The sequence below is a fragment of the Dermacentor variabilis genome, chromosome 3 (genome assembly GCF_050947875.1).
Source record: "Dermacentor variabilis isolate Ectoservices chromosome 3, ASM5094787v1, whole genome shotgun sequence".
Taxonomy (NCBI): Eukaryota; Metazoa; Arthropoda; class Arachnida; order Ixodida; family Ixodidae; genus Dermacentor; species Dermacentor variabilis.
This window is the reverse complement of record NC_134570.1, coordinates 36,020,872-36,040,220: the sequence shown is the minus strand read 5'-3', so window position 1 is coordinate 36,040,220 and position 19,349 is coordinate 36,020,872. Positions and strand designations below refer to the sequence as shown.

General features: G+C 46.8%; 1 protein-coding gene across 1 annotated transcript in view; it reads right to left on the bottom strand.

The window, feature by feature from the left end:
- The window catches only part of Hsepi (D-glucuronyl C5-epimerase), a 94,265-nt gene that overhangs the window by 27,273 nt on the left and 47,643 nt on the right, over positions 1–19,349 (bottom strand). Inside the window, exon 2 of the mRNA XM_075684774.1 lies at positions 8,112–8,282. Coding sequence (XP_075540889.1) covers positions 8,112–8,265 — 154 coding nt within the window. The 5' untranslated portion in view covers positions 8,266–8,282. The remainder of the gene's footprint in view (positions 1–8,111; positions 8,283–19,349) is intronic.

The following is a 19,349-nucleotide window of genomic DNA, read 5'->3' as shown; positions in this document are numbered from 1 at the left end:
TATGAAACAAATTTATCTGTACATGTGTTTTCATTGCCTGTCGTAGTAAAGCTTCATGCGGACTACGTGTACGACCTCCGCATGGATGTGCCACTTTGATAGCTCTTGTTCATGAGGGATGACTTCATAATTCAGGTCACCTACTCGGCGAATAACTTCGTAAGGTCTAAAGTATCGGCGAAGGAGTTTTTCACATAGCCTACGATGACGCACTGGTGTCCATACCCACACTTTGTCGCCTGGGTGGTACTGAACTTCTCTGCGGCACAGGTTGTAGTAGCTTGCATCCATACGTTGTTGCTGGTGGATACGGAACCGTGCCAACTGCCGGGCTCCTTCAGCTCGTTGTAGGAAGTCATGACGTCGTACGGGTTGTTGTTGTCATCATCTACCGGCAACATAGCATCCAGTGTGGTTGTTACTGTGCGGCCATAGACCAGTTGAAATGGAGTGACCTGGGTTGTCTCCTGCACTGCCATATTACAGGCGAAAGTGACGTAAGGCAAGATTGCGTCCCATGTCATATGTTCGAGGTCGACATACATGGACAGCATATCGGCCAAGTTTCGGTTTACACATTCCGTCAGGCCGTTTGTTTGGGGATGGTATGCAGCGTTTTTTCTGTGACTGGTGTGAGTCATCTTCATCAAACATTGCATCAAATCAGCTGTGAAGGCCGCTCCTCGATCAGTAATCACGACCATTGGTGCACCATGTCACAGTACTATATGTTACAAACGAAGAAATTTGCAACTTCAACTGCCGTTCCTCGCTCAAGGCAGCCAGTTTCAGCATGTCGTGTTAAATAGCCCGTCGCTACTACGATCCATCTCTTCCCTGACGATGAGGTTGGGAACGGGCCAAGGAGATCCATTCCAACTAGTTGAAATGGAGTCTTTGGTGGGTCTATGGGTTGAAGAAGGCCGGCCGGTTTCACGGGTGGTGTTTTGCGCCTTTGACATTCGCGACATGTCTTCACGTAATGCTGCACCAACGCTAACAATTTAGGCCAGAAGTATCTGAGACAAATTCTGGCAAACGTCCGGCTGACACCTAAGTGACCCGACAATGGTTCATCATGGCAAGCTTCCAAAATTTCTGGTCGCATGGCTGACGGTACGACGAGTAAGAATTTTTCCTGGTTGCGTTCAAAGTTTCTCTTGTAGAGCGCATTATCTCGGAGGCAAAATGACGATAAACCTCGCATAAACATATGTGGGACTTGGACGTCGTATTCTTCGAGGTGTTTGATGAGTGGGAGCAATTCTGTGTCGGCCCGTTGACGCTCGGCGATTTCCGAAGCTGTCATCGCTGTAAGAAATGGGAAATCTTCTTCTGAAGGAGTAGACTCCACTGGTGAGTGGAACAAGCAGTCAGCATTGTTATGTTTTCTTCCAGACCTGTACACGACAGTAATGTCGTATTCTTGGAGCCTGAGGCTCCACCTCGCAAGTCGTCCAGATGGGTCTTTTAGGTTTGCCAGCCAGCAAAGAGAATGGTGATCGCTGACTGCACGGAACGGCCTGCCGTAAAGGTATGGTTGGAACTTGCTGATGGCCCATATGACAGCCAAACACTCCTTTTCTGTCGCAGAGTAATTTGTTTCAGCTTTTGATAGAGTGCAGCTAGCATGCGCTATAACTTTCTCTTCCCCATTTTGCCACTGAACTAAAACCGCGCCGAGACCGAGATTGCTTGCATCTGTGTGGGCTTCTGTGTCCGCTGTCTCGTCGAAGTGGGCGAGGATCAGTGGGGCTTGCAATCGTTCCTTTAATTCATTGAACGCAACCTCTTGTTCAGTATGCTACATGAAGGGCACGTCTTCTTTAGTAAGTTTCGTCAGAGGTTCGGCAATTTTCGAGAAGTTTTCTACAAATCGCCAGTAATAAGTGCATAGTCCCAAAAATTGCCGCACCATCTTCTTGTTTGTAGGCTTTGGAAATCGTGCAACGGCAGCAGTCTTGTTGGGATCCAGACCAGTACCTTGCGCGCTAATTACATGACCCAGGAAATGAAGTTCTTGGAATCCAAACTGGCACTTTTCCGGTTTAATGGTTAAGCCTGCCGAGCGGATGGCTTGAAGCACTAAACGCAGCCTCTGGACATGTTGGTTGAATGTTGCGGAAAATACCACTACGTCGTCTAGGTAAACTAAGCATGACTGCCATTTAAGACCTGAGAGGACACTGTCCATCATGCGCTGGAATGTCGCCGGGCGCAGCAGAGAGTGAATGGAAGCGCTTTGAACTCATACAGGCCGCCTGGGGTTACGAAAGCAGTTTTTTCATGGTCTCTTTCGTCTACTTCAATTTGCCAATATCCGCTCTTGAGATCTAATGAAGAGAAAAAGTTTTCATGTCGTAGGCGATCCAACGTGTCATCAATGCGGGAAAGGGGGTATACCTCCCGCCTGGTCACACTGTTCAATTTCCGGTAATCAACACAGAATCTCAATGTATTGTCCTTCTTACTTCCAAGGACTACGGGCAACGCCCACGGGCTGTTTGATGGCTGAATGACAACGTCCTCAAGCATCTCTTGCACCTGACTCTTTATGATCTCTCGTTCAACCGGTGACACTCTGTACGGACGTTGGTATACTGGCCTGGTGGCTTCGTCTGTTATTATACGGTGTTTAACAATTGGTGTGCGCTGTACCTTTGACGAGGTGGACAAACATTCTGCGAATTCATTTATAAGGTCCTCCATCATTTCTTTCTGGGCTGGCGACAGACTTTGGTTGATCGCAACTGATGTTACGGTGTCATGCATAGTTTGGACAGCAGGCGGCCTTGACGCTAAGCTACATACATCTGTGACCGCAGTAGCGCTGTGCAGGAAGGCGATGGCTGTGTTCTTTGCGACATGCTGAAATTCACTTCCGAAGTTCGTCAGCAATACATCAGCACACCCATCATGTAGTTGAACAATTCCTCATGCTACGCAAATACCTTTTTTCAACAGTAGCTCGACGTTGGTCTCCACTATACCTTCCGAGTCGTCGAATGCTTCATTTCTTACACAAACCAGCGTGCTGCATCATGGTGGCACGGTTATGTCATCGTCGGTAACCCACAAGGCAACGTGTTCTAGCTCTTCCGACTCTTGCAGCCTGCTTCATAGAAAATGACACGCTAGAATTCTGCAGGTTGATTATGGCACCATTTTTTAGGAGAAAGTCCATTCCGAGTATTACATCCTTCGAACATTCTGGTAGCATGACAAAATCAGCGACGTAAGAAAAACCCCGAATTTTGATTCTCGCTGTACATCTACCCAGGGGCCTAATGAGGTGCCCACCAGCCGTATGTATCTGGTGTCCACTCCACGGCATCAAAACTTTTTTCAATTCCTTTGTGAGTGCATATCTTACAACAGAATAATCGGCACCTGTGTCAACTAATACACTCAATTCATGACCGTCTATTGTAATGCTCAAGTCTGAAGAAATTCTCTGTTCACTTATCTTATTCATCTGCTTCTGTTCGGTACGGCTGCTTGGTAAACTTGACAGAGGATCTTGGCTTTTTCGAATGTCAGCGGCCTCGCCTCCACAGGTCGCTCGCTTCAGTTTTCTGGATGTGGGCTCAGTGAACGATGCCTTGGTGAAATCGAGGATGGCCGTGGACTTGGTGATCGGTAGCGTGCAGACGATGATCGTGACTGGTGTTGGTATCTAGCAGCCGGATCCTGTTGTCTGGTCAAGTAGTCATGAATTTCGATGGGTCTTTCGCCATTATGGGGACAAGGCGCATTTATCGTAAAGCCGCGAAGACCTATTCTGCAATATGGGCACATTCTGTAAAGGGATCCAGCTTCCCCGCAGTGGAAACAGAGTGGCGTCCGGTCGGGTGCACGCCACACGTCACTTTTTCATGGCCTCAGCTCTGCTAGAAGGGGTCCACTGTGCAGAGTCGGCTGGCGGCTGCTGGGGGTCGCGAATGGAGAACTATGCCCGGTCGGTTGACATAACACATCAGCGTACGTTGGCACGCGACATACGGGTGGTGGTTGGTCATGATGAACAGGTGGTTCCTCATGTCCTGGCTGCAGAATGGCATGGCAAACTTCATCTCGAATGACGGTGGTGAGAATTGAAACTGTCGGCGTGGCTTCCTGTAGCTTCAGCTTTCGAAGCTCCTCCTTTACGATTGATCGCACCAGTTCCCTTAGTGCTTCGGTGTTACTGCCTGGGCCTGCTGACAGGATATCGGCCGGTGCGCTGGTGACATCGCGATTGTAGTGATCGGCATGCTGCTGCAGCGCCTTCTCTATGGTCGTCGCTTCGGTGTGAAACTTAGCAAAACTGTGTGGAAGGTTGCGGACGAGTCCTGCAAACAGCTCCTGCTTAACGCCACGCATCAGATGGTGTAATTTCTTCTCTTCGGTCATGTTTGGATCCGCGCGTGTGAAGAGACGGGACATGTCCTCGATATACATGCCGACACTCTCGTTAGTGTGCTGGTTTCAGGCTTCTCTCGCCTATCGGTGCTGGCATACGTGGCAAGCAGCTGTCGCCGAAATTCTTCCCATGAAGATAGCATCGCTTCATGATTGACGTACCACGTCCTCACTGACTCTTCTAACGCGAAGTACAAGTTGCGAAGCTTTCGTGTCTCATCCCAGCCGTTGAAATCTGCCACTCGCTCGAAGTGCTCTAACCAGTCTTCCACATCTTCGAACGTATCGCCGTGGAAGGACTCGGGCGTGCGTGGTGGGTACACGATAAGCTGGGACAATGCCACTGGGCTGGTTATGGTTGCACCGTCGCTGGTAACTGTTGCCTGCACTGCTGCAGCAACAGGAAGCGGTCCGAACTCGGGTGGGTCTCCTCGGATGCGGTGGATTGTGCGCTGGTGTACTGGAGTCAGTTCCCTGGGTTACAATCGCTGAGGGTCGGGGCTCCGTTCTCTTATGAATTGGGGACTTCCAATCATACCCCGCACCTCCACCAGAAATGTAGCCCTCTTCAATGAAGCACACTATAAACACACTGGTTTATTGTGGGCGAACTTGTGCCCGGAAACTCAATATTAAGCATTCACACACTTTAAAAGAAGAGTTTAACAGGAACCTATTCCACAGTCAACCGCGCCTCCCCGCCGAACGCACTTTTCACGCGCCCCGAAGGCCAAGAGCCACGCCGTGGCTTCTCATTGGACGGCAGACTCGGGCGCTGCCGTGAGCGCATGCACGGGAGACACGCGCCATGTGTGAGGCATTGCTGGCACTCTTCTAATGGCGATGTGACGAGTAATGGGTCTTAGCGATGAGGCGCTTGGAAAGGTACCTCATGAGAGTGCTCGTAACTGGCCCGTGGGGTGCTCTCTGCGGCAATATTACCTTCCAACAGTCCATGGGCATCACCTGTCGTCCTTGTTATGAAGAAAGATGGTTCTGTGTGGACTACTGGCGCCTCATTAAGATCACCTGCAAGAACGTCTACCCTCTCCAGCGCATAGACAACGCCATTGACAGTCTACAAGGCGCAGAATTCTTTCATCTCTAGATTTACGCTTAGGGTATTGGCAACTACCCATGGCAGATGCTGATCGGCTGAAGACCGCTTTTGTCATACTCGATGGCTTATACAAATTTGACATAATGCCTTTTGGCCTTTGTAATGCACCGGCAACTTTTGAATGCACGATGGACACTGTTCTATGTGGCTTGAAGTGGCACACTTGCTTGTGCTATCTTGACGACGTTGTAGTTTTTGCTCCTGACTTCACCATGCACCTTCAATGGCTCCAGTGTGTTTTGACGTGTTTAACAAACACTGGCCTACAACTAAACCTAAATAAGTGCTGATTCGCCGCTCAGCAGCTGACAATTCTAGGTTATGTTGTATTGAATGATGTAATACTCCTTGATCCAGCCAAACTTCGGGCCATCACTGAATTCCGTAAACCAACATCCGTCAAAGAATTGCGCAGTTTCGTAGGTCTCTGTTCTTACTTCAGATGCTTCATCTGCAATTTTGCTGCCACGATATCGGCCCTGACGAAGCTACTTAGAAGCACTGGACCCCTCACTTTGTGGTTGTCTAAGTGCAACGAGGCCTTCATAAAGCTTTGTCGTTTGCTAACGTCTCTGCCAATTTTGCTCCATTATGACCCACTAGAAAGCACTGGAGAGGAAAACCCACTATACCATTCCAATTCTCCTCTACAGCTCCTGTCTTTTATTTTTGCCAAATTATGGCTGTAAATACGAAGTCAACATATCCATTCCCAGTGGTGGACTTTTCTTGGACCGGCCCGGCCTTATCTGCCAGCAGCTCTGCAGCACGGTGCTGCTGTCAGTTGCTGAAGTTGTGGTTGTGCTTCACATGTCCACAGCATACGTACAACCAAATGTCATTCGTTTTCTATGGAGCAAGGAATGAACGCCCATCAAAATCCACAGATAAATGCAGTCCATGTATTGGGTAATGTGCCTGGCTTTGAGAAGTGTGAGGTGGTGGTGTTAGTTCGCAAAAGACTGTGAAGACTTGCATGACAATGATGGTGGTTCGCCAGTCAGCTGGACAAATTTTACCACAGGGGCATTTGAAATTTATTGTTGCCATGTGACAAATGTCTGAACCGGTGCGGGGACTATGTGGAAAAATAGTGTACAGTACATAGAATAGTATGTATACTTGTAATTATCTGTATGTGCCTCATTTTGGCTAATAAATGATACGGGCAAATATTTTCTGATTTTCCCTCGCATGCTGTCCTGAGGTACAAACAAATATATAAGTGAATATGTTAGAGTTGAGTAATGGCAATGCCTCTTTCATATTATTTCTTTTTGCTATATTTCTTGCAAAATGTAGGAGTGTTTTGTCAAAATGGAAGATCTAACCTGCGGCTTTCTTTGTTCATCTTTTGCCTTAATCTTGTTTCGATTCATGTTGCAAGCAAGTTATTACCAAGTCTTGCACTGGTTCATGAAGCCCCTTGTCTGTCATAAGTGCCTCCGAGATCTGCACTCACGGAAAGATTTACTTGTGATATAAGGTCGTGTCTACATTGATTCACGTAATCTTGTCTAAACCTCTTGTGTTCTACATGTCTAATCATTAAAAAAAGAATCTAAAACAAGATATCTCATGCAGAGCTCACAGACACTGTGGGCCGCCCCTACTTTGCCAATGCAGATGAATGAGTGTAAATACATCACACCACCCCCAACTCGTGTGCTGTCTCTATCCACCATGGCAGCGTGGAGATATTATTGCTTTCACTAACCAATCAACACATGTTAGCACGTCTCCTCCATCTTCAACATCTCTGCATTGCCCCTCTCCCCTCTTCGCAGCCTGCACCATCCTATCCACAATCTAATTGCAACTTCCACCGCCAGTATCCAACACTCAGCACCCAACATGAGGGACGCCATGAAGAAAGTTCTGCTTTGAAGGTGACCTCCACACTAACCCTGTCCAATCACTAATCAACGTGTCAAAATCCATAAACTCCAAAAAGAAAGGTTCATTAAAAAAAATAAAAGGATGTAAATGTATGCACTGAAGTCTCGGAGACGACAGCCACCACTTGTCAAGTACATGCTAGATGCCGCCACAGAAAACTCAAGAGACTTCACCAAGGCGCATAGTATCTGAACTATGGGGCGAAGCTTCTGCAGATGCTACTGTGCTAGGTAGTCTGGCAGCACTTGACAGCGCTTTAGGTTTCTTGGAGCAGATACTGAATCGGCCTAAACTTCCACGTGCGTCAGTTTCGCATTTTCCGAGACATCGAAGAGAATACCAACACTCAGTGGTGTGTTTTTTCTTATTTTTATTTCCCCCGCTGTTGTAAATAAAGTTCTTATGTTTCCTCTTCCTTAGGTTAAACTAATGTGGATGACAACATGGGACTTACTTTTAGAGGTGCTTTCATTTGTGCACGCTTTGCCTTCGTAACATTCCTTTCATTGCCACAGAAGGTCATCCATGAGTACAGCATAAGTTCGTCAACGAACAACTGGAGCAGCGATGGATGAGTAAGAGCATGCACATGAGTGGCATCGTGTGCAAGAGAGACATGAAACTATTTTGCTGGAGCTGTGAAGACACATTCGACTAAGCAGCCAGGCAGGGTGCTGGCACATTACGGTACTTGCCTGCATGAGAAGTGGCTCGGCCACGCTGAGGGGACTGCGTGTGCTGCAGCGAGCCAGGTAGGAGAGCAGCGTCAGTGCAGCACCCGACAGGGTTAGCACAAGCAGCAGCTTCTTGGTTGTCCGCATCCTCACGCCGCCTCCCAGCAGCATGTTGCTTGGCTCTGTACCTGCGTGGTGAGAAGAAACTTTAGCCTAAGATGATACAGTCAACGTAAATTTTTTGACATAACAACATGAGAAGAAAGGGGGTTAATTGAGGGGGCCGATTTTTATTAATCATATCATAAGAAGCTTCTTATGATATTACATAACAACATATCACTTGTAAATGGTATCTTGAAATACCCCATTCTTTTTTAAATCCCAACGTTGAAATGAGAGCTTGTAGTGTGCTCGTTTCGGCAAAATTGTCATCAGCAATTTGTCCTTGATACAGTAAAGTTATGGGGGTTATGGTGCAAGGATTTTACAGTATATAAGAATAATACATCAATGCTCGTAGCCACCCAACAGAATTTCATAAATGTAACACCAGAGCATTGAGAATATACACAATTATTCACACGGTTAATACGACTTCGAACTACATGGTTTTGTTTCATTAGGAATAAATTCGCACCCACGCTACAATAACAAGATCTTCTTTTTTTTCTAGTCTCTGTAAAAAGAAATTTGAGGTGTAACTGGATGGTACAGGTAGCCATTTCCACATATGTTCAGTTGTGGATTATCATTTTCTAACCTATTTTAAGCTTGTGTAATTGATGGTTTGGTCAGAATGAAAACTGTTGAAATGGCTGTAAATGAGATGTTAGTATCTCATGAAGTCCTTTTGTTTGCATTATTATTATTATTATTATTATTATTACAAGGTTTTTGGTGACATTTCATATGTAACAATTCACGTGTTGCCCTGCTGAGCTCACTGTCATCTTACATAACTGCAACATATACATAGAACAATATATATTTTCTGCTTACACCTCTAGTTCGTCTATATTTCTTAAACCTTTTTATAAAGGCAAGTATATTCAATGTGACTGGCCGCCCCCTGCTACGCATCCCTTCCCTTGGAATCCAGTCCGTAACCGTTAGTGACCATTGGTTATCTTCCCTCCTCATTACATGTCCGGCCCATGCCCATTTCTTTTTCTTGATTTCAACTAAGATGTCGTTTACCCGCGTTTGTTGCCTCACCCAATCAGAAAAGAGCAGATTGGGTGAGGCAACAAACGCGGGTAAACGACATCTTAGTTGAAATCAAGAAAAAGAAATGGGCATCGGCCGGACATGTAATGAGGAGGGAAGATAACTGATGGTCACTAAGGATTACGGACTGGATTCCAAGGGAAGGGATGCGTAGCAGGGGGCGGCAGAAAGTTAGGTGGGCAGATGACATTAAGACGTTTGCAGGGACAACATGGCCACAATTAGTACATGACCGGGGTAGTTGGAGAAGTATGGGAGAGGCCTTTGCCCTGCAGTGGGCGTAACTAGGCTGATGATGATGATGATATTCAATGTGCAATGAGGTATTATATACCTGTATATTTATTTCTTTATTTTCTGAAGACTTACTTTCACTTTGTTAAGTTCCTCTTGAAGACATTGCTGCCTGGCATCTCATTTACAGCCATTTCAACAGTTTTCATTCTGGCCAAACCATCAATTACACAAGGTTAAAATGGGTTAAAAAATGATAATCCACAACTGAACATATGTGGAAATGGCTACCTGTACCATCCAGTTACACCTCAAATTTCTTTTTAGAGAGACCAGAAATAAAAAAAGAAATCCATGGCGGTTTAGTAGTAAATGCAAGAAAAATGCATTTGGCATCACGTCACACCTCTCCGAGGTCTCAGACCCATAACACAAACCACGTTAACCACATTGTAAAGCCCTGTTCAGGAGCTAACTCTATACACGTACTGACTCTCTCTCTCTCTCTCTCTCTCTCTCTCTCTATATATATATATATATATATATATATATATATATATATATATATATATATATATATATATATACACACACACACGTCGAGCTTCCCACACTTCACACACGTTTTTCCACTTTGACAATCCAGCGCTGTGTCTGTGTATCTGTTTCTTTCTACGTTCTCGTACAGTCGCGCTATACACTCTACCATGGATTCTAACCAACTAGCCCGCCAACGTGTTTTAACCAATACTATCGCACTAAAATACTCGTTTGGCAGACAAAGACGAGACAGTAAAGGTACCATGTCACTCGCCATCATAATAACGAGTTGAACTTTCGCATATTCCCAGAGCAAAAGTGCGCGCCTGTAACGCACAGACGAACACCAAAGGATGCAAACACGAGTGGTCGTGTTTGTATTTTTACGCTGTTTGTACTCGTGCCCACAACAGTTGCACCTTTACAACAACAATCGCCAACCAACCAGCGCACCAATATGTCCCCAGAATGTAGCCTGCTGATTAAGACACTTATAAAGCGCACACAAAGTCAATAGAATCAATAAAACAGAAAGGAGTGTGCGTGTCTGTGTTGACATATCGCTTACTGAACTCCGAACTAAGCACACAAAGCTCGACAAAAAAGCACGCAGAATTGATAATCTTGATGGGCGTAGCTCGTCTAATCTGGCTCACATCAATAACCTATTCAAAACGAGACGGTGGCCCGGAAAGCGCTGACGCTGCTAAAGCGGCGGCCGAGGCCTAGGACGCACATACGTCCGGCACACGACGACAGCGGCAGTGGCCGTCGATAGTGGACGCAAGCGGAGATCACTTTGATATGATGCGAGCGAGAAAAGAGAGAGAGAGAGAGAGAAAGCGAAGCACATTGAAAGATGTCCACACAAGGACGTCGCAATCGAAGCAGGTGGGCTTATTGCATAGATTGAGAGCAAGGTACACAATGCGCAGGAATAACAGAGATGACGAAAAGGGAAGTGAAACCGGTCATCTAAGGAGGGGAAGAGATGAATGAGGGGGAGGGAGACACGTTACGCGAGATCGTCTCCGCAGTTTGAACGCACCGCGCACGGTGTCCATTCCCGTCCAGTCCACAGGGGCACGACCGGCGCGCGCGCACCTGCTAGCCTCTCTTCCAACCCTCCTTTCAGCTCTCTGGGACACGCACGCGGTGGAGGGAAGGAGGGAGGGAGGGGGGGGGATCGATGCTAATGTGGGCCCGCGGACACGATCAAAAAGGACCGAACCACGACAGAGGACCGACGAACGAACGAAGGAGAAGCTACCGCCAGTTTCGGCGCTCATTAACTTGCAAATAGGACTCTCGGGCGACGACTTCGATCTGAGGGGGGAAGGGGAGGAGGAAGACACTGGTGCTGCTGTTTCTTCACTCGAGGGGCGATGGCTGTGCAGAGACCACGTCGCCGGCCGCGAGGCAACGCTACATATCCCACCACCACACTTCCCTGCAAAAGAAGCTGCGCGTATCCACCGTGTAGGCACTCATTGCTCCTAGACTGAGCAGGTTTCCTTTCGCCAACAAATTTTGGTAGTTTGAATAGTTGCATGTCATCATCATCATCATCATCACAATTTTCTTCAACATCGTTGCTTCAACATCGTACCCAACTGTATCTTGCGGTGGAAAACTACTGCTACCACGTGTGCATTACACTGCCTATCTTTGTCAATTCTTGGTAAATGTACCAGTGTGAAGGTTTCATAGTTGTTGCTTAGCGCCGTAATAAGCGTCCGGCCAAGTGTATTAATCGAGTAATTTGAAAATAGAAAAACAATTCCACATGAAAAAAATTAAAAAATAAAGGGGGCATGGAATGAGCTGCCTCGCAAAGGCCGTTCTGGACACAACGCCTGTCCGATTTCAGAACAAGGGGTACAGAGATCGGAGATTCCGAAGAGGGAGAAAATACAAAAATAAACATGAATCGAGAAGTACAAATAATAATAATAATAATAATAATAATAATAATAATAATAATAATAATAATAATAATAATAATAATAATAAAACGAAACAGGGACACACTCAAACTGTACGGGCACATGCAGAGAAAGACCTTCGTGACAGAACGCGGGGTGAACGACAAAAGAAAAAAAAAAGAGCGACACAGTAGAGTTCGCAGAACGCAATGCCATTTTATAAGGAAATGTTCGTTTAAGTGCCACACTGAGCAATGGCTGCAACTCCACCTCGTTACTCAAATCTTTAATTCAGTTCAGAACAAAGCTCATTTGGCGAAAGAGAGACAGAGCTAACTGCGCAGTTAACGTGCCAGTGGTATTGTTCTCAGTGAACAATGCCTCTGGACAATGCTCGCCTGACTGAGCGTGGAGCGTAAAGGGTTGAGGACGTGAACGTTCGCGTAAACATACTGATCTGGCAGTCTTTTTTTTTTTTCTCCTCAGGGGCGCGCGTGCGCAAACGCTAGAATATTAAAACAAACATACTTATTATGCCTGGAACATTTATTATACGAGGGCCCGCGGCTCGCGTATAATCAATGCTCTGAATCTTGCATACCCATCGCGCAGAGCTTCAAAAAATATTTGCTCGCTTAGATTACCGCAGTAATCAAAGCAGGCAAAGTATTTACCTAACGAAAATAGCTCTCAAGGTCTCAGACGATAAGGACACGCCAGTGGTATTCACGGTTATATATATATATATATATATATATATATATATATATATATATATATATATATATATATATATATATATATATATATATACGTAGAACACGTCTACCCGTGTTGCGCGTAAGTCTCCGACCATCGGAAAAAAAAAAAGAAAAGCAAATAACGCTGGGAACAAGTCGTACGGTCATGATAGGTATTAATGATAATTTATGCGCGTGAAACACCACTGCACCGAATTTGATAAGGTTTGTTACATTTAGAAGAAACAGTTAAAATCCAGTGATCACAGGAAGTGGATTTTTTTCATTTAGGCCGTTTACTTCAAAGAAAAAAAAAATAATAATTGCAATATTTCAAGAAGCGAAACTGTAATGTTTACAACTCTACGTGTCAGCAATGAAAGGAGATATCACATTTCTGTAAACTGGACTTTATAAGTACATCTAAAGCGAACAAAGATGATGTATTACACACCCCTCTGAAATATATCACTAACTGGTGAGTAGGAATTTTGCATGACGCTTGTAAACGTTTTAAAAATTAACATAAGCTGTAAATTCCTCTATCATATTTGTCGCTTTAGAAAACTGCAGTACACGTTTTTGGTGCAGAGCTACGTATATGTAAAAAAAAATCCTGCATCTATATTTCTTTAAACTTACAAGCTTTCGTGAAAAATTCCAGGCTCCTCTGGCGCAGAGCTAGAGCTTCCTCTGCGATCTCGAAGGCTACGATTATGTCAGTGCACTGCGTATGGTTGTAGAAAGGTGGCGCCACTAGTCTCACGTCAACTGCTGCTATGTCGGGCGACTCCACACTTGCCGAAGTGCAAAACAAATAAATAAATTAATAGGTGAGTAAGTAAGCAAGTAACCGAGTAATATATTCATAATAATTCGCACGTTCTCAACACTCGTATGTGGACGTGCACTGCACCCAGCGACAATAGGCCGGCGGGACTGCTACACTCTACACTCTTAAAACGGTTGCACCCTTTGGGGTGTGTATTTGTCCCACAACGATAATCGTCATCTGCCTTGCTCGCGTTTCCTTTCTTGAAAACTCGGCTCTGACAACTTTCCTGTCGAGAATGCTACGTCACACTGATAACGCGCATGCCGTTCGTGACTGGGAAGTACCGGGCTCGCAGCGTTAAAGAAAGGAAACGCGGGCAAGACAGATGACGATTATCGTTGTGGGACAAGATACGCCCCAAAGGGTGTAAGATTTTCAAAGAGTGTATTTAGCAATATTTACACCCTTTGGGGCTTATCTGGTCCCACAACAATAATCGTCATCTGTCTTGCCCGCGTTTCCTTTCTTTAACGCTGCGAGCCCGGTACTTCCCAGTCACGAACGGCATGCGCGTTATCAGTGTGACGTAGCATTCTCGACAGGAAAGTGGTCAGAGCCGAGTTTTCAAGAAAGGAAACGCGAGCAAGGCAGATGACGATTATCGTTGTGGGACAAATATACACCCCAAAGGGTGCAACCGTTTTAAGAGTGTGTAAGAAAAGTTTACACCCTTTGGAATTTGCCACACAACGATAATCATCTGTCTTGTCGCATTTCCTTTCTTGAAAATGCTGCGCCCGTTACTTTCCTGTCGGGAATGCTATGTCATGCTGATAACGCGCATGTCGTTCGTTACTGGAAAGTACCGGGCTCGCCGCGTTAAAGAAAGGAAATGCGGACACGACAGATGACGATTATCGTTGTGTGGCAAATATAACACCCCAAAGGGTGCAACTGTTTTTAGAGTGTACCTGTGCTCGGTAGCATGCGATATTCCCGAGCGGTCCAAGTCTCGTGCACACATCCTTTGCTCGGCTCGCAGCGAAATCTCATCGGACGGAGCGGAGCGGCTGGGAGGTCACTTGCGGACGTGCCACAGCCAGCCGCCAACGGGGCCGGCCTTTCGATGCGGCTCATTACGTGTCGCGGCGCTTGTTCTCGCGCGAGCTGCGCCAAGCCGAAAGTTCCCTCGCCCTTATAGAATCATCGAAACGTGGCCGACGCGTTCACAGCGGCAAAACAATGCATATCACACATCCCATGCAGTGCGGAAGCACCGACTAGAAGGAACGGCGCGGCATGATAAGGAGACGCCACGCGGCGGTGTTTTCATGCGGCGTCTCGAGCAGCGGATTTCAGCCACGGAACCCTATACCGCAACCGTCTTCGTTGACGGTGACGGACCTTATATACGCATGCGGTGATGATGATCATTCCTAATGGTATCCCTTTTGAAACGGGGCGGCAACAAATAGACGCCAAGCCTGCGTGAGCTAAACAGGCATTGCTATGTTATTGCAATTTATTATTTTGCCTATCTCTACCGTATATCTTGCAAAACAACTATTCCAGGAGAGCTTCCGGCCCAATCATTACCGGGCCTCTTTTATTTATTTATTTTTTCGCCAATACGCTAAAGGTCTCCTTGCTTACCTTGACCGCTGACCAGTTAACGCTCCCATCAGCTTTGAACGAATTCCAGCGCTTCTGAAAGGTGGACGCTACCTATATACGACTCTGGCTGGTTGTATATCTTGGCACTGCATTACAGCGTACCGAGCTGTTTCCTTTTTTTTTTCCCCGAAGCAAAACACATGCCCTACGGCGAATAATTGCTGTTGCATGTTTTTTGTCTTCAGACAGCCAGCTCAACCGTTGCGTTTTATAATTTTTTTTTCTGATTTCTAGCATGCCGTTTTCGATAAACACCATGAACCGACACTTCTGTGTCCACCCTCAGCGTGCATTCAATTTACGAAATATGTTACTGTATATTCCTTATTAAACGCTCCGGGGTTCCCGTTCTGAACATTGTCAAACTGCACCCTACTGTCGAATTCTGTAATGGCGGCATATTGAACCAATAAGAGAGGCCTGTATCTGCCCCCTGGGCCAATCAGCGCTGACAAGACGGCGAATCTGACAATATGACGCAATTTGACAATGGCCATAGTCACCGGGTTGTCTAACTGTACGTCCATTTACCCTGTATTTCGTTGCTATATTTTTCTTGATCTCTTCCTCCATTCCGTATATATCTACGCTGTTGAGGTACATACATTTGTGTATCGTTGCATTTTTTCTCGTCCATGTTTTTCAGTCTTTCCTCAACACTAATCTTGCTCTGTGTTTCTCGGACTTCAAAAGAGGCCATACTCCAATCACCCTGCACTGAATCAATCTGTCGTTTTGCCGCGGGCCTCCAATGCCACAATGCCAGTGCCGCGGGCAAATAGGGTGCCTCGATGACTGCGCCACCTTCCGCCGAGGAACAGCGGTAGTTAGGCGTCCTATACGGACAAACGTTACAGTGCGCCACCACCAGCCTCAGTTTCTAAACCTTCGGACGCCATAAAAAAAGAAAGCTTCCCCAAACACGGCTTCCCAACTACCGCCAGTTTTGTCTGATATGGTCATGAATGAATGACGGTGCGGCTTTCTGGGCCTTTTGCTCAGACGTAAAAATTCCGTCTTCAATGTCTGCTACTAGAGCCCTCACCCGTGCTTTATATGACCACTTACTAAATCGTTGCTTATTTTCTCATGCGCAGCCTAAGTACACATCTCCAGCAAAAGCTGCACAGCAAACTAGTTTAAATTTTCAAAAACAAGCGAGTATTGCAAAGCTTTAAAGCGTGAAGAGAAAGCGAAAGGTGCCGTGAGAAAACGCTACGTGACCTTGGAGGAGCTCAACCACGATCAGAGGAGGCCCGGGGATCAGCCGAGGGCGCCGCGAATACGGGCATTATTACAGGACGTACACTACTACAATTACTTTCCGTCGGCGATACCACCACGCGTACACGAACGATCACGCCTCACTGAACCGAAAATCGAATTTCGAGTCCCTTTTCCCGACCTTGCGAAAGTCGCTCCAACCGGCGAAGTTTAAGTATAGCTGTCGGCCGCCATGCCGACGTATCCGATAGCCCCGACGCGAACACGCAACGAAGTGAGACGAACATGGGCCAACACCTACGGAGAGAGCGAACAAAGAGAGTAGAAGAAATAAAAGGAGCACTACGGTGACGGTGCCGCGCTCTGCAGCAACGAGAAATCGTTCGGTCCCTTTGTACGCGTTTAATCTTGGTCTGCGCGCTGCCCTGTTTGCGTTCGGTAAACACGCTCACGCACACGCGCGCACTCGCACACACAAACACACAAGCACGCACACTGAAAGAGAGAAAAAGGCGCACAGACATGCACGCTCGGGGAGCAGGGCTTCCCGCGTACAACGGACGGATAGAGGACTCGCGCATGAGGATTCGATCAACAGCCTAAAAGCGGTCCATATCTCTCTACTCTTCTCCCATCATATTTCTTTTCTGCTCCCCTTCCTGCGCACAGTATATACCAGTATAGGCCCCATAAAGGTCGTGACAACTGCGGAGAAAAAAAAAAAAAAAACATCATACCAATAAACGGAAAGGAAACCGCGGTGACGTCAAACGCAGCGTCCGTTCTTCGGAAAGAGGAAATCGACAGAAGCCGAGAGATGGAGCGAGATGCGGCAGAAAGAGGGCGCGGGGGAAATGGCGAGCGGTCAGGCGGGAGGCGAAAGCAACGTCGCAACAGACCTGAAAAAGGTCATTTCCCGAAGGGGCCGCTGGTTCGCTGTATAGAGAGGAGCGCGCATCGTGGAAGAGGGAAGTGCGCGGCTCCCGAAACAAGTGCTTCCCCCCCAATCAGCGGCGCGCGGCACTTTCGGGGCCGCTCATTTCCGGCGCCGAATTATCAAAGCGGGTATAGTAACAGCAGCAGCAGGAGCAGCAGCCAGCCTAGCCGTCGAACCCGCCGCCAAGTTCGCCGGCTCAAGTTACGCGCGGTGCCGGAAGAAAAAAAAAAAAAAAGAAGAAGCCAAGGCAGGCCGGTGAGGTAAGCGGAGCCGGAGCGACTTCCAATTAAGTCAGACAGACAGACAAACAGGAATGCTGTCGTGCTAGAGAGAGAGAGAAAAAAAAAAACGAGAAGAAGGAAGACCATACAAAAACAGTCCGTTCACGAGAGGATAAACTTTGTTGGCACTTGAGAAACCCATACAGGGAATTCAAACTCCAGCAACCAGCCATAACTCTGCGTTGAGCAAACTGACGTAAACTGTGCGGACCTTGCGGCGTAGTTCCCGAGAGTGAAGTCTAGTGACTTTAGAGCGAAGAGGACCTTTGCGACCTCTAGCGGCACGCACGTGAATCGCATTTCGGACTTAATTACAACGTGGCGTCGTTCGGCGTCAGAACGTTCATGCCGCGCTACAACCATGTTGATAAAACGGCCACAACGCATATACAGTGTACCGGGTGTCCCAGCTAACTTGGACGAAGATTTATATATATATATATATAAACAAGAGCTCTAGGGAAATCGTACCGACTGCATATAGCCGTAGTCGTGTGCACTTACAGCCAGTATTTTTTTTTTCATCACGACGTATTAATTGCTTTTAAATAGTGAAATTTTTAATTATTGCTTGAATCGCAAGCATATTAATTACAAAGTTGTAGGGCACCTCAAATAACCTCCGAATCAAGCATTTGTTTCGTGCTCAGCTTCGCGTCGTTGGTTTTTCCGAGAAAAATCAAAAGCGCCCGAAACATACTAAACACGAAATAGATACGCGCTCGCGCGCTGCTACTCAAGCGCTCCCAAGCGAATAGCCATGGATACGCAGTATCACTAGAGGCGGCAGCTCGATACAGGGCTTTACGCTATGTGATAGTCGCAGCAACATGAGAACACGCCGGTGAGGCATTGATAAGCATAGCGGAGCCGTAGGGGGGAGGGGAGGGGGGGATTTCGAAGCCGGGAAACCGTGACGGCGCACTTGGGACTGTAATATTGCGCACTCATCTTGTTCCGTAGATAGGCGCGCCCGGAAAGTATGTTCGTTTTGTTCCTTTAGCAATAGAAACAAACCTTGCGCAGGCTATGTCCATCTAATGCGTTTTGGCGGGTCTGTACGGCCAGCATATGCTGTTGTCGATTACGTAAATCCTTTTTGCTTGGCGTGTCAGTGCGTAGATAACAATAACGGGAGATCTCGACGGTATCACGCCAGTGACCTGCTCTTCAAGAAGACAGTCATGCCCTTCACGAGTGATCGGAAGACTAAAATGATCCTGGCTCTGGGGGCGGCGCACGACGACAAGAGGAAGGCAGTCATGCTATTCCGGATGTGGAATTGTGGAGGACGCCCTAGTTCGTCAACAATACTTAGAACGTGCGAAGTCCTTTGCGAGACGGGTAGCTTCGCAAGAAAGTGACACAGGACTGCGACGGTAGTTCAAGAAGCGAAAACGGATGTTTCGGCAATCTGTGCTGCTAACCCTCACGGTAGTGTGCGCGACGCCAGTGCGGAGGCCGGAAGCTCAAGGTCATCAGCGTGGAGGAATGAAAAAAAGGTCATATGCAGCCGCCCCATGTACATACATCGTCAAAAACTTGAAGACCGAGATTTTGAAAACAGACTTTGCCAACTGGATTTTCACGAAATGCGAAGAAGAACCGAACTTTCTCAACTGCGTGCTTTGGACGGATGAGGCTAATTTCTCCAGAAACATGTAATTTAATCTTCACAACGCGCACTACTGGAGT